The sequence below is a fragment of the Rattus norvegicus genome, chromosome X (assembly GCF_036323735.1).
Source record: "Rattus norvegicus strain BN/NHsdMcwi chromosome X, GRCr8, whole genome shotgun sequence".
Taxonomy (NCBI): domain Eukaryota; kingdom Metazoa; phylum Chordata; class Mammalia; order Rodentia; family Muridae; genus Rattus; species Rattus norvegicus.
In genome coordinates, this window is record NC_086039.1 from 70,541,127 (window position 1) to 70,562,151 (window position 21,025).

Below are 21,025 nucleotides of genomic sequence, written 5' to 3' on the forward strand. Positions count from 1 at the left end.
AGGGTCCTCAAATGAGCCTTCAGTACGGAGACCTTGAAACTAGATGGATCCTTCAGTTAATGGTTGACATTCTGTTTACCTAAATGATTGCCAAGAGTTTCTGCTTACATATGACAGATCAACTGCCTTAGCCCTAAGAGTAGAAGACATTTTTTAAGTAAGTTTTATGATTCTGGGATGTAACTAGAATGACTGCGACTGCAGTCTATCTCCAGCGATTAAGTACATGGGGAAAAAGCAAATGATAGCCTGCTATCGCTATATAGGTAGGGAGCAAGACCCTCTCCCATTTTGACCTCTGGTGTTTTTGTCCTCCCAATTGTCCATAGTTTTAGAGCCTGGGATCTAGAGGAGATAGCATACAGCACCAGAGTCCTCTATGCTGCTTGCCCACAAAGTGGGTCTACTGAAGGCCAAGAGTTGGGCATAGCTGAGATGTGTTAAGCAGCCAAATCCAGTTCAGTACCCCCACATAGGTCCAATATGGCATTTTAATGACAAATGATGCTTTTCTTCCTCTGGGACAGGGCAAGAACTTTAGATCCAAATCCATTGGGAACTCAGAGATCAATCTTGTTTAATGATTGTGTGTGGAACGGGGGTGGGGCTGGTTAATGTTTCTCTGCTTCCTCTTGGGCTGTGGGCCATGTCAAGCTCCGGTCCTGGGCTGCTTGTCCCTCCCCTGGGCTGGGCTTTGACAGTACCTAGTGGCATTGAACAGACAGACACGCCTGCATACATTCCCTGGGAAAAAGCAGTTGCAACCAGGTGTGGCAGTGCCAGGGAGGTGAGGAGTTTGGAAGCTGAGGGTGGGGGGTTATGGTGGGCTGCTATAGTGCTGGGGTAGAAATGCTGACTGGGAAGAGGCCTGGGTCTTCCCCTCTCTTGACTTCAGCCTTCAGCCATTTAGGGCTTTTCTGTGCTTCCCTCTGATGCCCACCTGCCAGGTGCCCTGCCTGCTCAAATTCTCTCTTCAGCTTCCAACTCTCAACTTTCAGACACCAAGTTCCTTCTCTTCTCGCTCTTTTTCCTCAGCCTCTTTTTCATGCCCTTATGGGACAGATTCCTGGGAAGACAGACTTGAAGAACTCTCAGCATAAGGTGACTAAGGTTGCCTTTCTGAGATACTTTTTGGCATGTGGGGGTGAGGTGGGGTGGGGAGGGTTCCATGAAACTGTTAAGACAATGCCAGATGCTGCTTTCTTTTCTTGATTATGAGGTAAAGCAGGCATGTGCCCAGTGTAAGCTTGCCAACAGACCCAAGGATGTGGGGGCATGCCTTCCTATTTGCTTGAGGGGAGCAGGCAGGCTCAAGATGAACTTCGGGTAACTGATGGTTTGAGGATGTATTGGAAGGTGTCTCCCAGCTGTTAAACAGTCATTCCAGCTGTCAGAACCCACAGGCTTAGAATATTAGACAAGGAAAGGAGAATATACACAAAAGGATTTGTTTGCTTGCTTTCTTTCTTTCTTTCTTTCTTTCTTTCTTTCTTTCTTTGAGACAGGGTCTCATTATGTAGCCTTAACTGTCCTGGAACTTTCTGTAAAAACCAGGCTGGCTTCAAGTCAGAGATCCTCTTACCTCTATCCCCTGAGTGAGACAGAGGATTAAGAGCATGTGCAAGCTAGCCCAATCACAACAGAAGTTTGTTATTTTACTTTATTTTGAGTTTTGAGATAGGGTTTCTGTTTGTAGATTTGGCTGTCCTGGAACTCGCTCTGTAGACCAGGCTGGCCTCAAACTCAGAGATCTGCCTTCCTCTGTCTCCCAAGTACTGGGATTCCACTACCCAACCTCCAAGACATTTTAATGAGCAGAAACCATTGGTAAGGGGCCAATATGCTTTGCAACCTGAGTTTTAGTACATGTTTAACAGATGCATGATAAGTTACAGCATTTTCCAGGCAAGGTGGCATATGTCTATCCCAGTACTCGGAAGGCTTGAGACATGAGGTTTGTGAAATCGACTAACCTGGCTACATGTGTGGATTAAGGCTGTCTAGAGGATGAGAGTTCACGAACATGTAGGTCCTGATGTACTGGAGGCATTCTATAAATGGTGGCTGTCATTATGAGCCCAAACAACACTAGCAAGGGAAGTGGATGATGGAGGAACAAGTAGCAACCATCCCATTGGTGATGGGAGCATGGTCAGCAGAAGCGTTGGTGATGGGAGCATGGTCAGCAGAAGCAAGTGGTATGAAGAGGCCCGGCACGGGGAGGGAGAAAGAAAAGTGAATCCCTCAGACTGGTCATGGTGACCAAGCCTGGCCACAGCAGATGGATAGATGGCAGGGTGGAAAGTAAGCCAGTACCTAAGGTACTGTACAGTCACAGGGTAGAGGCAGGAAGATAGCAAGGGAAGAGAAGGCGCCAGGTGAGACTGGCTTCAACCACACCAACCTGATGAAAGCATTCAAAAACTCCAAAGAAGTCTCTAAGAAAGCCCCAATCCCTTCCTGACCATGGGTGGCCTGTGAGTCAGGAATGGCACATAGAGTTTGGGGTTTTTTCCCCTCTTTTTATTGTTTGTTAGTTTGTTTTTGAGCAGGATATTATATAGCCCAGTGTGGCCTCAAACTTACTATGTAGCTGAGAGTGACTTTGAACTCCTGATCCTCATGTTCCCACCTCCAGAAAGCAAACACATGCAGTACGACTTCTGGGCACCCAGGGCTGCATGTTAATAACTACGCAAGCCCTCTACGAACCGAGCTACACCCTCAACCCTGGTGTCTGGGCCTGAGTCTAACCTCATCCAGCCACAACAGGGCCTTGTTGCCCAAACCCACAAAACACAAAGATTCAAACGCAGGTGAAAGGAATGACAGGGCATGAAGGGAGACTGGGGTGATGAATGGACCATACATGCACACACCATGCCAACTTGCACCGGAGTACAGCTTTGCTGAGTTCTGTGCCCTGTCTCCGAATAAACACTCCTTAAAAAGCAGCCTTCAAAAGCCGTGCTCTGTTCAAAGGCTTTGAGGAAAATCATTTCGGAATTTGATTCTATTAGTTGGCAGCAGAGCAACTGTCTGCGAAACAAGTTACTGAACCTCTCTGAATCTCAACTTCCTGGTCTGAAAAATGGAGATAGCATTACAGAACTGCTCGTGAACTCCTACTTTTGTACTATGTTCAAGTGCTGTGTAAACCCGAACCCCAAGCTTGTCAAGGCCTCAGAAACCCTAGCTAATTAAACACAGAGCAAAACATGCCTGGTGCAACTCAAACCATATCAATATCTGGACTTTAACCTAAAGTCAGGGAAACAGTTTGGATTTCAAAATCAGGTCACTTCCCTGAATGTTTTTAAAATGCGCCCTTTAGCTATTGATGTTGACATAGACAAAGCAAAACTTGAATCCCAGTGCCCACACAAGGGCTCTTAGAGATCCTAAAGGGAGCTACTGGCCGTGTCCCAGAAAACTCAAGAAAGAGGCAAAGAACTTCTTAGAAGGACCTAGAAACTTAAGGTTGGTCAGACAGTGTATGGGGCACTTCTGAGGAGAAAAGAGAGAACACCTTCAGTCTGCTTTGGAGTTCTTGAGGCCACAGAACTTACAGAAAGAATATGAGCTTTCATATCAACCTTACCTTTCTCAAAGCCCATCTCTGTCACTTGGTGACTGTATGACCCTCAGGAACCTTTTTTTTGTTCTTTCTTTTCTTTTTCATTTTCCATTTTCTTTTCTTTCTTTCTTTTTCTTTTTCCTTTTTTTTTGAGGGGGGAGGAGGGGGCAAGGTCTGTGTATCCTTGGCTGCCCTGGAACTTGTTCTGTAGACCAGGCTGGTCTCAAACTCGGAGATCCACCTGCCTCTGCCTCCTGAGTACTGGGATTAAAGGCATTAATGACCTTTCTTTTGCCTCAGTTTCCTCCTCAGTGACAAGAGGCAAAAAAACAAACAAACAAAACAAACAAAAACAAAACAATTAACACCCTATCTCCCAAGGTTGTTCTTTATTTTTTCCTCTTATTTATTATTAGCCCGTGTGTGTGTGTGTGTGTGTGTGTGTGTGTGTGTGTGTGTGTGTGTTTATAATGTTTATATGTGTCAGTGTTAGAGCACGTTAGTGTCATGGAGCACATGTGGAAATCAGAGGACAACTTTCAGGAGCTGGTTTTCTTCTCAGGTCATTAGGCTTGCGTGACAAGTGCTTTTGCCTGCTGAGTCATCTCAATGTCCCCCTTCCTTAGGATCACAGGAGAGACTACATATTCAAGACTACTAGGTGCTTGTATGTGCAAACTAGAGAACAACTTACCGGAGTCAATTCTCTCCTTCCACCCACCATGTGGATTCTGGTATCAGATTGGTCATCAGTCTTAACAGCAAGCACCCTTACCTATTGAGCCACTTTGCTACCCCAGTTTACTCTCCACTCCCAGGGCTGTATACACGCAAAGCAAGTCCTCTACCACTGACCCAAAGCCCACATCCAGTTTGTGAAGCCTAATATATCTCATTATATCTCATTGGCAAAAACATCATTTTCTTCCTTATTTCTCTCTTTCTCTCTCTCTCTCTCCATGTAGCCCTGGCTGTCCTGGAACTCATGATGTAGACCAGGGAGACCTTGAACTCTAGAGATCTTGCCTGCCTCTGCTTCTTCAGTGCTAGGGATAAAGGTGGATTGTTTTTTTTTTTACAACTGGCTCTTTTTTTTGAGACAGGGGAGGGAGGTCTCACTTTGTAGCCCTTGCTGGTTCACAACTCACTATATGGACCAGGCTGACCTTGAACTCAAAGCGATTTGCCTGTCCTTGCCTCCCCAAGTGGTGAGATTAAAGATGTGTGTTACCATGCCTGACAGGGCTTTCAAAAAATACTAATGAAGAAATATCATTTAGAAAAGTGACTTATCTTATATCCTGTAGACTATCCCCTCTTCTTCTGTCCGCTATATTTTTGTGATTGAACCTCACTAAGTCACACAGATGAGTCTAGAACTCTTATCTTTTGGGTTTGTGTGGTGTGTGTGTGAGTGAGTGTGTGTGTGGGGGGGTGTGGTGTGTGTGTGGTGTGTTGAGGTAGGGTCAAATCTAACCCAGGTTGACCTTGAAATCATATAGCTGAGGCTGCCCCTGACTTCTTGACCCCTCACTTTCCAAATGCTGAGATTACAAGTGGGTGAGAGTGGTCTAAAACTTCTGCACTCAAGTGAGCCTGCTGCTTTAACCATCGTGCCCCAGCCCGTCAGAATACAGGTGTGTGCCATCTGCCCTGATTTCCTGTTGCTTTCCTTTCACTCCTCAATTATTTCCCCTGACTATTTCACTGCCACTTTCCTCTATAACCAAGAGAGCCATCCAGACCTGATTGCAAAGCTTCTTCCTGCACCCACCGCCCTGTTGTAGGGGTGCCTTGGGTAAGGGAGAAAATGCATTGCATTTTGCTGCATTTCTGTAGGTCCAGGCACAAGGTGCTCTGCTCTCATTCAGCTGCTGCTAGCAAACCTCTTTTCAACTTCAATGGCTGAAGTGGTGGGAGGTGGGGAGAGGCTTTCTTTGTCTGCCTAAGGGAGAGAGGAGAATTTCCTCCCTAGAGTCATTGGCATGCTCATAAGCAGGAGATTACAACGCGCTTGACACTGGGGCCAGGGAAGCAACTAAGCTGTCTGCTCTACATCAGACACTCTAGGTTAACCACACAGTAGTGGGGAGGAAAAGGAGAGGTCTTGGGCTTGGCAAATCTTTTGGCTGCCTAAGGCAACATTGCTTCCTCTTCCTCTCTTAACCCCTTGATCACCTGCTGGAGCTTCAACCACTCCCATGCAACCCTGGGGATGGCCCCATCAACGGATGGGCAATCAGGCTCATTAAAAATCAGCAACTAGCCCAAGGTCACTTTAGGTAACAATCCGATATAAACAGAAGCTACATGACCCTTGCATAGTCCATTGTCCAACCTGCTACTTGCCTGGTGACTATCACATTCTCTTTTTGGCTTAGTCCTCACCAGGTGCCCACCTGCCAAGGCCCTGGAGAGGGTCTCTTTCCTGCAGCTTTACTGAGAGATACTCATAATTCGATGGATTTGGAATGTGCTTGCAGCTAGACAGCTTCCTTGATTTTTAAAAACATAAGGTGACATCAAATTAGCCTTCTTTTCTTTTTTTAATGGCCAGCTTTTTCTTTGGCTGACACCAGCAGCAAAAGTGCAAGAAATTTGCTGCTGTAAGAGTCAGGTCTTCTGTTTTAGACTCTTTTGTGCTTCATCGTTTTTAGCCATGGTGACTTTGAGTGGGTAACGGGATTGTTAAATGGCTCAAAAGGAAGACTGCATGGGGAAATGATTAGCACAGCTCCTGGCTTGATAAACTTGGTACTCCCAGTCTCCTCTCTTCTGGTTCATCCATCCCCGGAAAGGAACCTACGCCTAGGAAAACTCCTGCTGATGTTTCTGGCAGAGATATAGGACAGAGCCTTAGTCCAGAGGATCCTGGCTCCCTGGGGTCCTGGGAGCACCTGTCTGTGTTCTATCTCCCTCCCCCAGAGCCATTATTCTGGTGGGGCCATGGGGCGGGTGCGGCGATGGACCGGGCGGGCACAGAACAGGTGGGTGCAGGCTGGGTGTCCGGCGCTGGGACACAAGTGCTCTGTGTGTAGGGTGGGCGGAAGTCAGGGCGTTTGATCTGAATTCTAAAGGGTGTTGTTCAGCGCCCCACAAAGGTCCCATTGTACAGACACTGGGTATAAAGCAGCATATGACTCTCCAGCACCGGGAGGCGATGAATTGGGACGCAGGCGCGACCACAGGGACCACTCCCCCTACACAGACATGAGACCATAGGGGAGCTGTCTGGGTGGCCTCAAGGATAGGCGCTCCCCCGAGGTAACCGGGCTATCTGGGTTTGCCATAAGTCAGGTGCAAAGGAGCTGGGGGTCGGGGGGAGGAGCCAGAAGAGTGGGCTAATAGCAGAACAAGTTAGGCCTGGGGAAGAAAGGGACTCAAGAGGAATGAATGCTGGATGTATGTGAAGAAAGGGGATGGGGCTCAGAGAGGTCAAGTCAAGCAAAGGAAGAAAGGCTGGCGCCAAGAGGGAAAGCAATGGCCATCCTTGCTTGCCAGTCAGCAGCTCTTAGAGGAGATGGGGGCAGGGGAGGCAGCATTACCATGCCTAGCTTCCTGCCCTAACCTGACAGCTTGCTTCCTGCCTCTTGTTTCCCAGGTGTGAATGAGGCAGGATGAACTGGACAGGTCTATACACCTTGCTCAGTGGCGTGAATCGGCATTCTACAGCCATTGGCCGAGTATGGCTGTCCGTCATCTTTATCTTCAGAATCATGGTGCTGGTGGTGGCTGCAGAGAGCGTGTGGGGTGATGAGAAGTCTTCTTTCATCTGTAACACCCTCCAGCCGGGCTGTAACAGCGTCTGCTATGACCATTTTTTCCCCATCTCCCATGTGCGCCTGTGGTCCCTGCAACTCATCTTGGTTTCCACCCCAGCTCTCCTCGTGGCAATGCACGTGGCTCACCAACAACACATAGAAAAGAAAATGCTACGGCTTGAGGGGCACGGGGACCCCCTTCACCTGGAAGAGGTAAAGAGGCACAAGGTGCACATCTCAGGGACACTGTGGTGGACCTATGTCATCAGTGTGGTGTTCCGGCTGCTGTTTGAGGCTGTCTTCATGTATGTCTTCTATCTGCTCTACCCGGGCTATGCCATGGTGCGGCTGGTCAAGTGTGAGGCCTTCCCCTGCCCCAACACGGTGGACTGCTTCGTGTCCCGCCCCACTGAGAAAACCGTCTTCACTGTCTTTATGCTCGCCGCCTCCGGCATCTGCATTATCCTCAACGTGGCGGAGGTGGTGTACCTCATCATCCGGGCCTGTGCCCGCCGTGCTCAGCGCCGCTCCAATCCGCCCTCCCGCAAGGGCTCGGGCTTCGGCCACCGCCTCTCACCTGAATACAAGCAGAATGAGATCAACAAGCTGCTGAGCGAGCAGGATGGCTCTCTGAAAGACATACTGCGCCGCAGTCCTGGCACTGGGGCCGGGCTGGCTGAGAAGAGCGACCGATGCTCAGCCTGCTGATGCCGAGTACCAGGCAACCTCCCATCCAACCCCTCCCTCACCCCACCCAGGCCTGCCCCTCCTTCTCCTATGCTGGTGAGCAGGCCTCTGCCTCCTAGGGATTACTCCATCAAACCTTCCCTCCCTCCCTACTCCCCTTCCTCAGAGAGTCTTCTGTCAAAGACCTGGCCGGCTTGGGAGTGGGGAGCCACTTCTGCACCAGGGCTCAAGGTTATTGAGGGTGTGGGCAATTCTTTCTGCCTATACCCTTTCCTCTTCCCTCTCCCTGAGATGAGGGATGAGATGTTCTGAAGGTGTTTCCAATTAGGAAACTAATCTTAACCCCCATGCTGTCAGGTACCCCACTTTGGGAGTCATGTCAGTGGGGAGGGCTGTGAGCAAGCAGAGTGGAGGAGGGGCTCTGCACTGTGGATGGAGAAGGGAGGGGAGCTTGCCTTGCTGCCTGCTACAAGGAAAAGGAGGACACATCTAGGGTGGGGGAGTTCTGGAGGGAGAAGCAGGCAGATAAATCAGAGTGGGGGTTGGTCAGGGCTGCCCCCAGTCCCCAGTTCCCAAGGCCTCTCTCTCTGAAAATGTTACACATTAAACAGGATTTTACAGTAAATGAAGAGATGTTTCGAGTGTTTGTTGAAGTTCTTTCCCCTGAACCCTCCTCTCTGACCTCCCCCAGGGTAAGCTGGCCTTGGTTGGCATTTTGCTGATCAGGAAAAGAAAAGGGCAGAGGGAAGAGTGACTGGAAGCTGTGAGGATAGCTAATTCACATCCCTCCTTTCTTTGGTTTTAAAAATAAATGACAGCCTCTTCTAGAGAGACAGAAAATGCTAGAAAAATTTCTCAGGAGAGAGAGAGAGAGAGAGAGAGAGAGAGAGAGAGAGAGAGAGAGAGAGAGAGAGAGGCTTTCCCTGCCTAACTCAGCTAGGCTCTTCCCTATACTTCGGAGAGCTACCTGTCTCCTCCCTGGGTATTCAGCATCTGATGCCCTGCAAGCCTGTGACTTCTCTCCCTCCTCTGTATAGGACCCCAAATTCCATCTGCCTCCCCAGTCTGGCTCCCTTGCTTCTCTCTGAACACATGACTCTCCAGGACTCTGCCACAGGTCAGCCATGTCCAGCAGCCGTTTCCTTGCCAGCCACTCCTCCTCTGTGTGTCAGCTACTGGAGGAAAAGCCTCAGGCTTGGGACTTGACAAAGCAGAGTCCAGTCCTAGTTGTGTCACTTGTTTGCAAGGTGTGCCCTTTCCCAAGCCTTTCTCCCTGTGTGTAAACAAGGGCTGGCCTAGTACCTCTCCCAGCTCCCTCCCACACTTGTGTTTCTAAAGGACCCCTCCCCAGCCCTACAGGGCCTTCCGCCACAGACACTACCCACACAAGTGCCTCGGGGACCAAGTCCCACCCTCCAGCAAGTTTTCCTCCTTAGCCACCCCATCCCTGAGCTGGACGGAACATTGTCCCCACCCCCTCTCAGAGTATGTGGAGGAAATGTACCAGAAATGAAGAAAATCAGGTGTGATCTCATCAGAATAGTTTTCCCACTGGAATAATCTTTTCCTTTTGAGAGAAGGCATAACATAAAAAAAAGGAAAAGAAACAAAATGGATGTAGTGGTACCTGGTTAGAGGCAGCTTGGGCTATGCAAACCACTCCTTTCCTGTGAGAAATTCCCTTTCTCCTTCGACAGGGACATTACACTCTGACAGAGAAGTGGTTCTTATGTGACTGACAGTGGGCTGCAAAACCCTTTTCCTATGGAAACCCATCTCTGCCTTCACACACCAAGCATAGACTATCTCCCCTTTGTCCACTAGAGAGCTTCCTTGAATTTTTTTTCTTTTTTTCAGAGCTGAGGACCGAACCCAGGGCCTTGCAAGCGCTGTACCACTGAGCTAAATCCCCAACCCCCTTGATTTTTAAAAACACAAGGTGACATCAAATTAGCCTTCTTTTTTTTTTAATGGCCAGCTTTTTCTTTGACTGACACCAGCAGCAAAAGTGCAAGACGTTTGCTGCTGTAAGAGTCAGGTCTCCTGTTTCAGACTCTTTTGTGCATCATCATTTTTAGCCATGGTGACTTTGAGTGGGTAACGGGATTGTTAAATGGCTCAAAAGGAAGACTGCATGGAATAAATCTTTTTAAAGATTTATTTACTATATATCAGTACACTGTGGCTGTCTTCAGACACACCAGAAGAGGGCATCGGATCCCCATTACAGATGGTTGTGAGCCACCATGTGTTTGCTGGGAATTGAACTCAGGACCTCTGGAAGAGCAGTCAGTGCTCCTAACCACTGAGCCATCTCTCCAGCCCAAGATTTTCTTTTTCAAAATCCTGGGGCTTGGTGTGTAGCTCAGTTAGTAAGTGGAGTGGGTTCCTAATTGCCCTGGATCCCATCCCCAAAACACAATTAATTAACCTTGAGGGAACCTTCTACCCTCATCCCAAGTGCATGTCATCTCAGAAATCTACTGTTTTCAGAAGATTATAGTTCCAAGCAGTGGCACAAACCTTTAATCTCAGCACTTGAGAGGCAGAGGTAAGAACATTTGTATGAGTTCAAGGCTAGCCCACTCTATATAGACAGTTTCAGAATAGCTAGGGCTAGATAGAGAGGGTCCACTCCCCTCCCCGCCACACACAAAAATACTCCAATTCCAGATCAAGGATAAAAGCGGTGAAAGGCCGGGGTAAACGTGGGACAACAGAACTATCAGTCATTGGGAGCCAGAGAGAGGATAGGACACATAATTCTTGTGTCCTGCTAATGAGGTAGAAAGTGTCTGAAGGAACCTTGAGGGGCACTCCATGGAGGCAAAGTCTCAAAGAGGTAGCAGGAAAGGCTGCCTCAGGACTGACATTTTCATTTGAGGGAAATGTACTGAGGGCTTAGTATGCACCTCCGTGTGATATTCTGAGCAAGCTGGAGAGGAGAGGAGAGGAGAGGGGAGGAGAGGAGAGGAGAGGAGAGGGGAGGAGAGGAGAGGAGAGGAGAGGAGAGGAGAGGAGAGGGAAGAGAGAGAGAGAGAGAGAGAGAGAGAGAGAGAGAGAGAGAGTGTGTGTGTGTGTGTGTGTGTGTGTGTGTGTGTGTGTGTGTATTGGAGTAAGGAGATAGATTTGGCCCTGATGGCCCCTTCAAAACTTTAACCTTAATCTGTCCAGGTCTCAGCATTGTAAGTAGAGGCTACATAATAATTTCTCTGTCTTCTTCAGGGCTTCTCTGGGAATCAAAGCAGTGATGTTCAAAAACTGATTATAAATTATAAAGCTAATGATGGCGCTAGAGAGATGGCTCAGTGGTCAAGAGCACTGGCTGCTCTTCCACAGCACCCGGGTTCAATTCCCCACAACTATTTGTGGCTAACAATCTGTCTGTAACTCCAGTTCCAGGGGCTAGACACCCTCACAGACATGCATGCAGGCAAAAACCTCAATATACATGAAATAAAGATAAAAACATTTAAATAACAATAATTATAAAGGCAAGGAGTTAGGCATGGTGGCACACACCTGTGATCTCAGCACTTAGAAGATGGAGGCAGGAGTGCAAGGCCAGCCTTGGCTAAACAGGGAGTTCGAGGCCAGTGTGAGCTGCATCAGAAAAAAAAAAAGAAATAAGTTGTAAATGTAAGATGTTTTCATAGGTACTCACCAGGGGCTTTAAAGTGTACTAGAACTCTCCAGGACCCAGAGGGCAGTAAATCAAGTCCTACAGGGATGAAGCTTCAGTAAAGAATTGACTCTATTAGTGAGGCATGATGGTGCACTCCTTCAATCCTAGTATACAGGTAGCAGGGACAGGTGGATTTCTGTGAATTCGAGGCCAGCCTGGTCTACATAGTAAGTTCCAGGACAACTGGGCTTACAGAGATGCTGGCCCAAAGAAGAAGAAGGAGGAGAATTTGACAGTAAAGGTCAGGTTAGGCACCCATTTACAATCTCAGCACCCTGGAGGCTGAGCTGGGGGGGGGGGAGTGGGGTTTCATGGCTGGGCTACTTATCAAGGACCCTGTCTGAAAGAAAAACAAAATCTTGGCAAAAGTCAGGCTTCTTGATGGAGTAGGCAGCAGTCCAAACAACAAAGTCCAAGAGATTTTGCAAACTTGAACATGACCATTGAAGGGTCAATATACAAGGGATCAAACTTGGGGACAAGAAAGGCCAAGGAGCAGACAGTTCTGGCACACTCTCAGTCTGCTGTTTGTGGGGTGGGAGGCAGGGGGATGTATGATCGTTCAGAGGTGTCTGTGTGCGGAGATGCCAACAGCTGCAGGGGAAAGACAGTTCGTGGAGGGAGGCTCGCTGAACGACAGAGAGTAGTAGTCAAAGCATCAGCTAACTGAGTTGAGATTACAGAGCAAGCTGCAGTATCCATAGAGAATTGGCATGGCAACCACAAACTGGCTCAGATGCTCAATCAGATAGCCTGGGCACACTCAGTGGGGGCTGGAGGGGAAGACTCACTTCGTTTACTGATTCTACAATATTTAAATGCCAGATCTGGCTTGTAGCGTTCAATTCTGCTGATCTGGGCTCCCTTTGAGAATAGGCCAGGCTGAACCTATACTAGCAAGCAAAGAAAGAATTGGGGCATTGAAGTGAGGGGGAGCAAAGCAGGAGGCAGACATCTGAAAGGCTTTGTGTCCTCAGAATCAATCTGTCAAGAAGGATTCATGGAATGGAATGGCTACAGGGGGGGCGGAAAGAGAAACTATGGCTTGGTTATGGCAAGCTTTATGTGTGTCTTTAAGAAGTTAAGAATATCTTTAAGAGATCCGGGTATGGTGTTGCACCCCTTTAATCCTAGAGCACTGGGAAGGCAGGTGGATTTCTGTGAGTTTGAGGCCAACCTGATCTCCAGAGTGAGTTCCAGGACAGCCAGGGCTACACAGAGAAATCCTGTCTCAGAAAAAAAAAAAAACAACAACAAAACCAAAAGCAATACCCGTAAGAGAGCCGGAGAGGTGGCTACTCGCTTTGCATAGGACCTAGGTTCAATTTCCAGCACCCACATGACATCTCACGAGTGTCTACAACTCCAGTTCAAGGAAATCCAAGACACTCTTCTGACTTCCATGGGTACCAGGCACACATGTGGTACTTAGGCACACACACTCAAGCAAAATACATAAATAAATCCTTCTAAAACACTGTAAGAATATCTATAAGAGCTGGACAGTGAATGGAAGATCATGAGTTCCAGGTCATCCGCAGTTTGAGGTCAGCTGGGTTACATGGACCTTTTCTCAAAATACCAAAAGGGGGGGTCTGATCAGTGGATTTAGTTCAATGTAGATTAAGCTATATAAAGCCCCGGATTTATACCCAGAACTGCCCAAAACTGGGCGTGCTGGTACCTGCCAATAATTCCAGAATGCTGGAGTTATGGATTTGAGACTCAGGAGTTCAAGGCCAGCCTCATCTACAAGTTAAGTTTGAGGTTAGCCTGGGCTTTCTGATACTCTGTCTCAAAAAGAAAAGAACAGAGAAGAGAAGTAAAGAGGAGAAGGCAAAGAAAGAAGAAAAGGAAAGGGAACAGGTGAGATGGCGCAGCAGGTAAAGGTGTCTACTGCCAAGCCTGAGGACCAAATGTCCCTGGTACTCACATGGTGGAGGAAAAGAAACAACTCTTTCAAGTCCTCTGACCTCCACACCCGTGCCATGGCATATAGGCACCCACACATATATGCACGTACACACAGTGCACGAAATAAATAAAATATGATAAAGGAGAAAGACCATCTATAGGGAGGGGAAAACATTTTGAACAGGAGTGTAACTTCAGAGTACATTTGTAAGTTCACTCTAGTAGGCACACTGCAAGTGGAGAGTGGACTTAGGAAGAGAAAGGCCAGAAGCAAGGCCTGGGAGAGAAGCTGAGGTCAGGGCATCTGCCTGGGGCTGTATAGGGCCTTGGGTTCAATTTGCACATCAAGAAATGAACAGACAAAAATAAATCAAAGTAAGTATTCTCTTGTATTCTGTTTTTGTTTTGTTATTACTGTGAATATTTTTAGCAGGTGGGGGTAGATTGAGATGGGCTGGCCTTCAACACTGATCCTTGTGTCCTAACCTATAGAGTATTGGGATTACAGACTGTCACCATCACATTCTGTCAGCATCCTCTCTGAATTCCCATGGTGTGTTGCAATGTATGTAAAGTGTATGTCCTAATAAGATGGACAGTTGCAGGCTGGAGAGATGGCTCAGTGGTTAAGAGCACTGACTGCTCTTCCAGAGGTCCTGAGTTCAAATCCCAGCAACCACATGGTGACTCACAACCATCTGTAATGGGATCCGATGCCCTCTTCTGGTGTGTCTGAAGACAGCGACAGTGTACTCACATACATGAAAGAAATAAGTAAAAAATCTTTAAAAAGAAGGACAGTTACACAAGCCTAACCCATAGTGGGTGCTTCCTAACCTGTGGAAGTGACAGCACTGCAGACATGGCAAAGGCTGAGTCTTGACAGAGTCTGCAGACTGTGGTTAGAGCAGAGCCTATGTGGGTTTGGAGTCTGGTGCTATAGCAGAATGGCTGGCACCTTAAATGTTGAAAAGGGCTTGGGGCTGGTCAATAACTGGTCTCATTCAAGTTTACATCAGTTTGTTCAGGAGAATGGATTCTTGGCTATCACACATACAAACCTTCCTAAGGTTAAAAGTTACGCCCCTTATTAGATTGACACCTGCACAGTCCTGATTGTACACAGACTATGGAGAACTGGGTCAGTGTAGAACTCTGCACAAATAGTTGTATTAAAGTTGGCACTGGAGAGATGGTTCAATGGTTAAGAGCATTCACTGCTCTTGCAGAAGACCCAGGTTCGGTTCCCAGAACCCATATGACAGTACACAACTGCTGGTAACCTCAATTCCAAGAAATTCTATGCCCTCTTCCAGCATTCTCCGGCATTCTCAGGCTCCTGCACACATGTGTGCACATGCATACACTAAGGCACACACATGATAGATAGATAGATAGATAGATAGATAGATAGATAGATAGATAGATAGATAGATATTTAAAAGATGAAGGTGAGCTAGGCCAGAAAGATGGTTCTGTGGGTACAGGTACCAGACACCAAACCTAAAAACCTGAGTTTGACACTGGGTAGAACACACATGGTGCAAGAGACCAACAACTTGTCTGCAAGTTGTTCTCTGACCTTCGCATGTACACACACACACACACACACACACACACACACACACACACAACACATGCGCGCATGCGCGCGCAAATAAAATGTAAGACAGAAGCTGAAGCTAAGGTGTGGAAGAAAACACAAACACAGGATGCTTTGACAGTGGACTTAAGGAAGAAAGGGAATTGACAGAAGATAACAGACTGTTCTCCATTGCAGCTATCGTCTGTGGAAAGTTAGTGCTCCCTAATGATTCCGTCACTTCCTGCCTGTGTGAGTTCACCATAGAGCCACTCTGTGCCTTCAAAATCTTCTACACAGGTTCACGACAGCTCCAAGGCAGGTTATGATTTATAAAAGTTTCTGCCACCATGCTTTTTCTGGGCCATGCTTTTTTTTTTCCTTTTAAAAACTACTTTTTATGTATGAGAGTTTTGCCTGCATGTGTGTGTGTGTGTGTGTGTATGTACGTATGTATGTATGTATGTATGTATGTATGTATGTATGTATATCACGTTTGTCCTTGGTGCCAGAGACCAGAAGAGGGCATCAGATCTTGTGAGCTGCCATGTGGGTCCTGGGAACTGAACCTGGGTCTTCTGCAAGAGCAGAATACTATCCTTAACCACTGAGCCATCTCTCCAGTCCTCCCCCACCACACTTTAACTTTTTTTAACTTAACTTTTTGTATGTGTTTAAGTGTTTTGTTTGTGTACATATATGTGCACCATGTGCATGCCTGGTATTCATGGAGTTCAGAAAAAGTGCAATGTATCCCCTGAAGCTAGAGTTATGGATGGCAGTGAACCACCATGTGAATGCTGTGAATTGAAACCAGTTTTTGGCAAAAGCAACAGTAAGTAGTCTCTTTAGCCCCCTGCTTTTTCTTTTTCTTTTTAAACAAGCTTTCTGGACTGTCTTCTTGTCAACAGCCACATGTGTAGAGGCAAGTCTACATGTTTATTTGCATACATATGTAGTGGTATACAGGATCACATATGTATGTATAAGTATATAGGATGAGTGGGGTGTTATAATTCTTTTAAATTAATTATTTAATATATTTTATATTTTAGTTTAGTTTAGTGTTTTTGAGACAAGGTCTTACTATGTTGCTCTGGCTGACCAGGAAATCTCTATGTAGACAAGGCAAAGTATTTACTTACTTATGAGAAGCAGGGGTCTCATGTACCCAAGGCTGCCTTCAAACTCCCTGTGTAGCCAAAGATGGTCTTCAATTTCTCTTCCTCCAGTCTTTGCCTCCAGAATGATTGATTACAGGCCTGTACTACCACACCCACTCCTATGTGGTACTGGAAACCTAGGGTTTCATGTTGTTGTGTGACAAAATTTTTCCTCAGGTTTGAATAAAAACAGCCCCCATAGGTTCATATATTTGAATGTGTAGTTACCAGGAAGTGGAACTCTTTGAAAAGATTAGAAGGATTAAGAGGTGTAACCTCGTTGGAGGAAACGTGTTGCTGGGGGAGGGCTTTCAGTTTTCAAAAGCTCATGCCAGGTCTAGTCTATACCTCCTTCTCCCCTCCCCCTCCCTGTCAGGCTACAACTCTCAGCTACTGTTCCAGCACCATGTCTGCAACCATGTTCTCTGCCATGATGAAAAATAACTAAACTTCAGGATGGTGGTGATGTGCACCTTTAATCCCACTACCCAGGAGGCAGAGGCAGGAGGATCTCTGTGAGTTCCAGGCTAGCCTGGTCTACAAAGCAAGTTCCAGGACAACCAGGGCTGTTACATAGAGAAACTTCAACAAAAACCCCGAGAAACAAACAAAAAGTACTAAACCTCTGAAATTATAAGCATAGAATTAATTGCTAGATTAAATGCATTCTTTTACAAAAGTTGCCTTGGTCATGGTGTCTCTTCACAAAAATAAACAGTGACTAAGACACGGGGAGATGCAACACACATTATCTATTTACCTCAGACAGGGACCCCACGACAGACCAAAGTGTCAGACACCATCATGTCAGACACCATCAAAGTTCAACTTAATGAACTAATGAATATTATTAGGGCTATTTACAGGAATGTGGGTAAAAGGTTAGTTACTTATGGATGGATGCAGAAATGACCAAAGCCCAGCACCAATGACAGCTCACAAAAGCTGGGAACATGGAGTACATCCTGCAGGCAGTTCAACAGATCAGAGAGTGCCCTCTTCCCATGTGACTCAGTTAACCTTAGTCTTTTCCAGGCAGCTGGTGTGTTCTCAGAGTCTTTTTTGTAACTTTGTTTGTGTGGGAATGACTTTCAGCAGCCTTTATTGTTTACTCTTGTGAGGGAAGGACCTAGTCATTCTGGTCAGTTTCAGGAACTTCCTGCAACTGTGTTGAGTCGTATACCTTCTGGCTTAAGGAGTTTGGGAGGTCACTCTTAGAGAAGACCATATATGCCATAACACCTATAATGCCGGACAAACACATTAGCATCTGAATTACATCCTTAGCCTTTGGCTATAATTCTTAATGTAATTTCCATGAGAGTAATGCGACCCAATTATTATATAGTCTGAAACTTTGTTACCAGATTTAGAAGTGATTTAGATGGAAGAGAGTAGAATGGTGGTCACTAGAGACAGAACAGAAGACAGTAGAGACTGAAAGAGAGGTTAAGTAACCAGTATCAAAATAGAATTGTATAGGAGAGTTTGGTTCTGGTGATCCATAGAAGGATAGGATAATGATATCCCATAACTATTTCTGATATATTTTTAAAATATCTAGAACAGCCTGGAGTGGGAAGGCACACCTGTAATGTCAGCATTTGAGAGGTAGAAATGGAAGTATTGTTGAAAGTTTACAGACAGCCTGGGCTATATAGTGAGTTTCAGGTCAGTCAGGGATATATAACAAAATCCTATCTTTAAAAGGAGGCAGAGGAAGAAGAAGCTGCATCTGCTTGCAGAAGACTATACTTCCAGAACTTGGAATGTAGAAATGAGGATCAGAAGTTCAAAACTAGCCTCAGTTCCATAAGATCATGCTGTCAGGATGGTCCAGAGGATAAAGGGACTTGCCCACATGGCAGAAAGAAGATATCTGATACCTACAAGTTGTCTTCTGACTTCCACAAACATTGTGGCACAATCTGCAATCCCCCCACACAAATAAATGTAATATTTTTTAAAAACTTAGTTTATTTTAAAGATTTATTTATTTTATTTAATGAATACACTGTAGCTGTCTTCAGACACACCAGAAGAGGGCATCGGGTCTCATTACAGATGGTGTGAGCCACCATGTGGTTGCTGGGAATTGAACTCAGGACCTCTGGAAGAGCAACCAGTGCTCTTAACCACTGAGCCATCTCTCCAGCCCTAAATGTAATATTTTTAAATAAAACTCTGTCACTAAACAAAAAGGACTGAGGATATAGCTCAATCATGTTGCCTCATATACCCAAAATACTGTGTTCAAACCCCAGGGCCAATTAACAGGGCATTGTGGTGTCTGTCTATAATCCTAGCACTTGGGAGGTTTAAGCAGGTGGATCAGAAGTTCAAGGCCATTTTATGTTATGTAGTTTGAAATCAGCCTGGAATACATCAGACTTGGTCTCAAAAATAAACATAGCAACCAACTCCCACAAAAAAAAAACAAAATCCTCCACACCACGTTATTCTCTGACCTCCACAGATACTCTGTATCAAATATGAATCCACAATTATACAAGCACACACAATAGATAAATGTAAAAAATATCATCTTAAAATACAAAGGAGGGCTGGAGAGATGGCTCAGTGGTTAAGAGCACTGACTGCTCTTCCAGAAGTCCTGAGTTCAATTCCCAGAAACCACCTGGTGGCTCACAACCATCTGTAATGAGATCTGATCCCTCTTCTGGTGTGTCTGAAGTCAGCTGCAGTGTACTCATTTAGTTAAAGAATTTTTTTAAAAAAGATTTATTTACTTATTTCATGTATGTGGGTAACACACCAGAAGAGGGCATCAGGTCTCATTACAGATGGTTGTGAGCCACCATGTGGTTGCTGGGATTTGAACTCTGGACCTCTGAAAGAGCAGTCAGTGCTCTTAACCAACCACTGAGCCATCTCTCCAGCCCCCAATAAACAAATCTTACAAAAAAACAAAGAAAGAAAGTAATGACTTTGGCAGATTAGAAGAATGAGTACTGGTAAAGTGGCTTAGCAGGTAAAGATGCTTGCTGCCCAGCCTCAAACTGAGCTCCATCCCTGGGACACACATGGTGGAAGAGAATCAACTTCCCAAAGTACATGACACATGGAGACTCACACAAAATAAACTAAGATATGCACAAGCCTTTAATCACAACACTCAGGAGGCAGAGGCAGGAGGATCTCTGAGTTAGAGGCCAACCCAGTCTACAAAAGGACCCTGTCTCAAAGACAAAAACAAAACAGAAAAAGGACATCAGCATGTAAGTCTGCGCCATATTCGGTATTTTTTTTTTTGGGTTCTTTTTTTCGGAGCTGGGGACCGAACCCAGGGCCTTGCGCTTCCTAGGTAAGCACTCTACCACTGAGCTAAATCCCCAGCCCCCTATATTCGGTATTAAACTAAGCATTGATATACACAATCTCAGAGCTCCCATACTGGCAACATAGCTATTGCTATCCCAATACATGTAGATAAAAGAAATGGTGGCTCAGAAAGATTAAGTAATATTGTCTAAGGTTACACAGTTTAAACTGGGCATAGTGACATACCCTTTAATCCCAGTTCTAGGGCGGAAGTAGCAGGTAAATATCTATAAATTCAAGGAAAACCTGATCTACCTCCAAGTTCCAGCCAGGGCCACACAGTGAGACCTTGTTAAAAACAACCAATCAAAAGGTCGCAAAGTTCAAGACTGTGGAACTAGAATTGAAACCGGGGCAGCCTGTGTATAATCCTAGCTCTCAGGAGGCTAAGGTAGAAGATCAAGGTGTTTACCGACAACCTGAGCTATAGCAAGACACTATTCTGATGTAATGTTGGCAACAAAGCTGTGGGCTATCCCAAGCCCAAGTTTGCACTATTTCCTTTCTATAAATCCATTTTAGGGAGAGAAGGGGTGCTGAAGATGGACCCCAAAGGATTATACATGTTGCGCAAGTACTCTACCAGTCAGAACCTTTTTGCACTATTGCCTCTGTCCCAAAGAAATCAATCTTTGATGCTTGAGGAGGCACAGCAGTGTGTGGCAGGTGGCACACAGAGTTCGCTATTGTAAAGTATCCCTAAGTAGTAACCTGCTGGAAAAGAAAATGTGTGCATGATTGCCCGAATTCAAGAGAGATATGATAAGATCGTCCAGGATGCAGAAAGATGCCATTCTGGGATGCAGAAATTGTCCATCTCAAGGGAGGCAATCAGGGATGCTGAGAAGGGGAAGAGAGACATTTATTCAAAATCCCAACCTTTACAGGTCTAAGTTAAGATAAGCCTTTTACTTTACTTTTACTGTATTTTTATGTGTATGGGTGTTTTTGGCTGCACATAGGTGCACCATGTTCATGCCTAGTATCTTCTGAGGCCAGAAGAGGGCCTCAGATCCCCTAGAATTGGAGTCGAAAGGTTGTTGCAAAGTGGAAATTGATCCTCCCCTCTCTAAAAGAGCAGCCAGTGCTCTTAACCCCCACCTCCCACTCCCCCACCCCCATCCCCGCCTTCTCTCAAGCTAATCTTTTGAAATTCATCCTTTCTCTCCTCAACCCAGTAATGACCTTTTAAGATCCCTCTTTTGCTTTTCTGCCCTCTCACCCCCATGCTGGGGAAGGAACCTAGCCCTTACTCATGCTAATCAAGGGCTCTACTACTGAGCTTTACCTCCAGCCTCCCTCTTGTCTTTTCTG

General features: G+C 46.1%; 1 protein-coding gene across 3 annotated transcripts; it reads left to right on the forward strand.

Annotated features, from left to right (window-relative positions):
• Positions 1–718: 718 nt before the first annotated feature.
• Gjb1 (gap junction protein, beta 1) lies at positions 719–8,650 on the forward strand. 3 transcript variants are annotated; one of them, XM_017601945.3, is made up of 3 exons: positions 739–787; positions 6,726–6,841; positions 7,179–8,650. In XM_017601945.3, the coding sequence occupies exon 3, from the start codon at positions 7,195–7,197 to the stop codon at positions 8,044–8,046; it is 852 nt and encodes a 283-aa protein (XP_017457434.1). In that variant the 5' UTR covers positions 739–787; positions 6,726–6,841; positions 7,179–7,194; the 3' UTR covers positions 8,047–8,650. The 3 variants fall into 3 exon arrangements, with proteins under 3 accessions (NP_058947.1, XP_017457434.1, XP_008771477.1); NM_017251.2 differs by lacking the exon at positions 6,726–6,841 and having other exon boundaries at positions 719–787; XM_008773255.4 differs by lacking the exons at positions 739–787; positions 6,726–6,841 and adding an exon at positions 1,244–3,480.
• Positions 8,651–21,025: the final 12,375 nt, after the last annotated feature.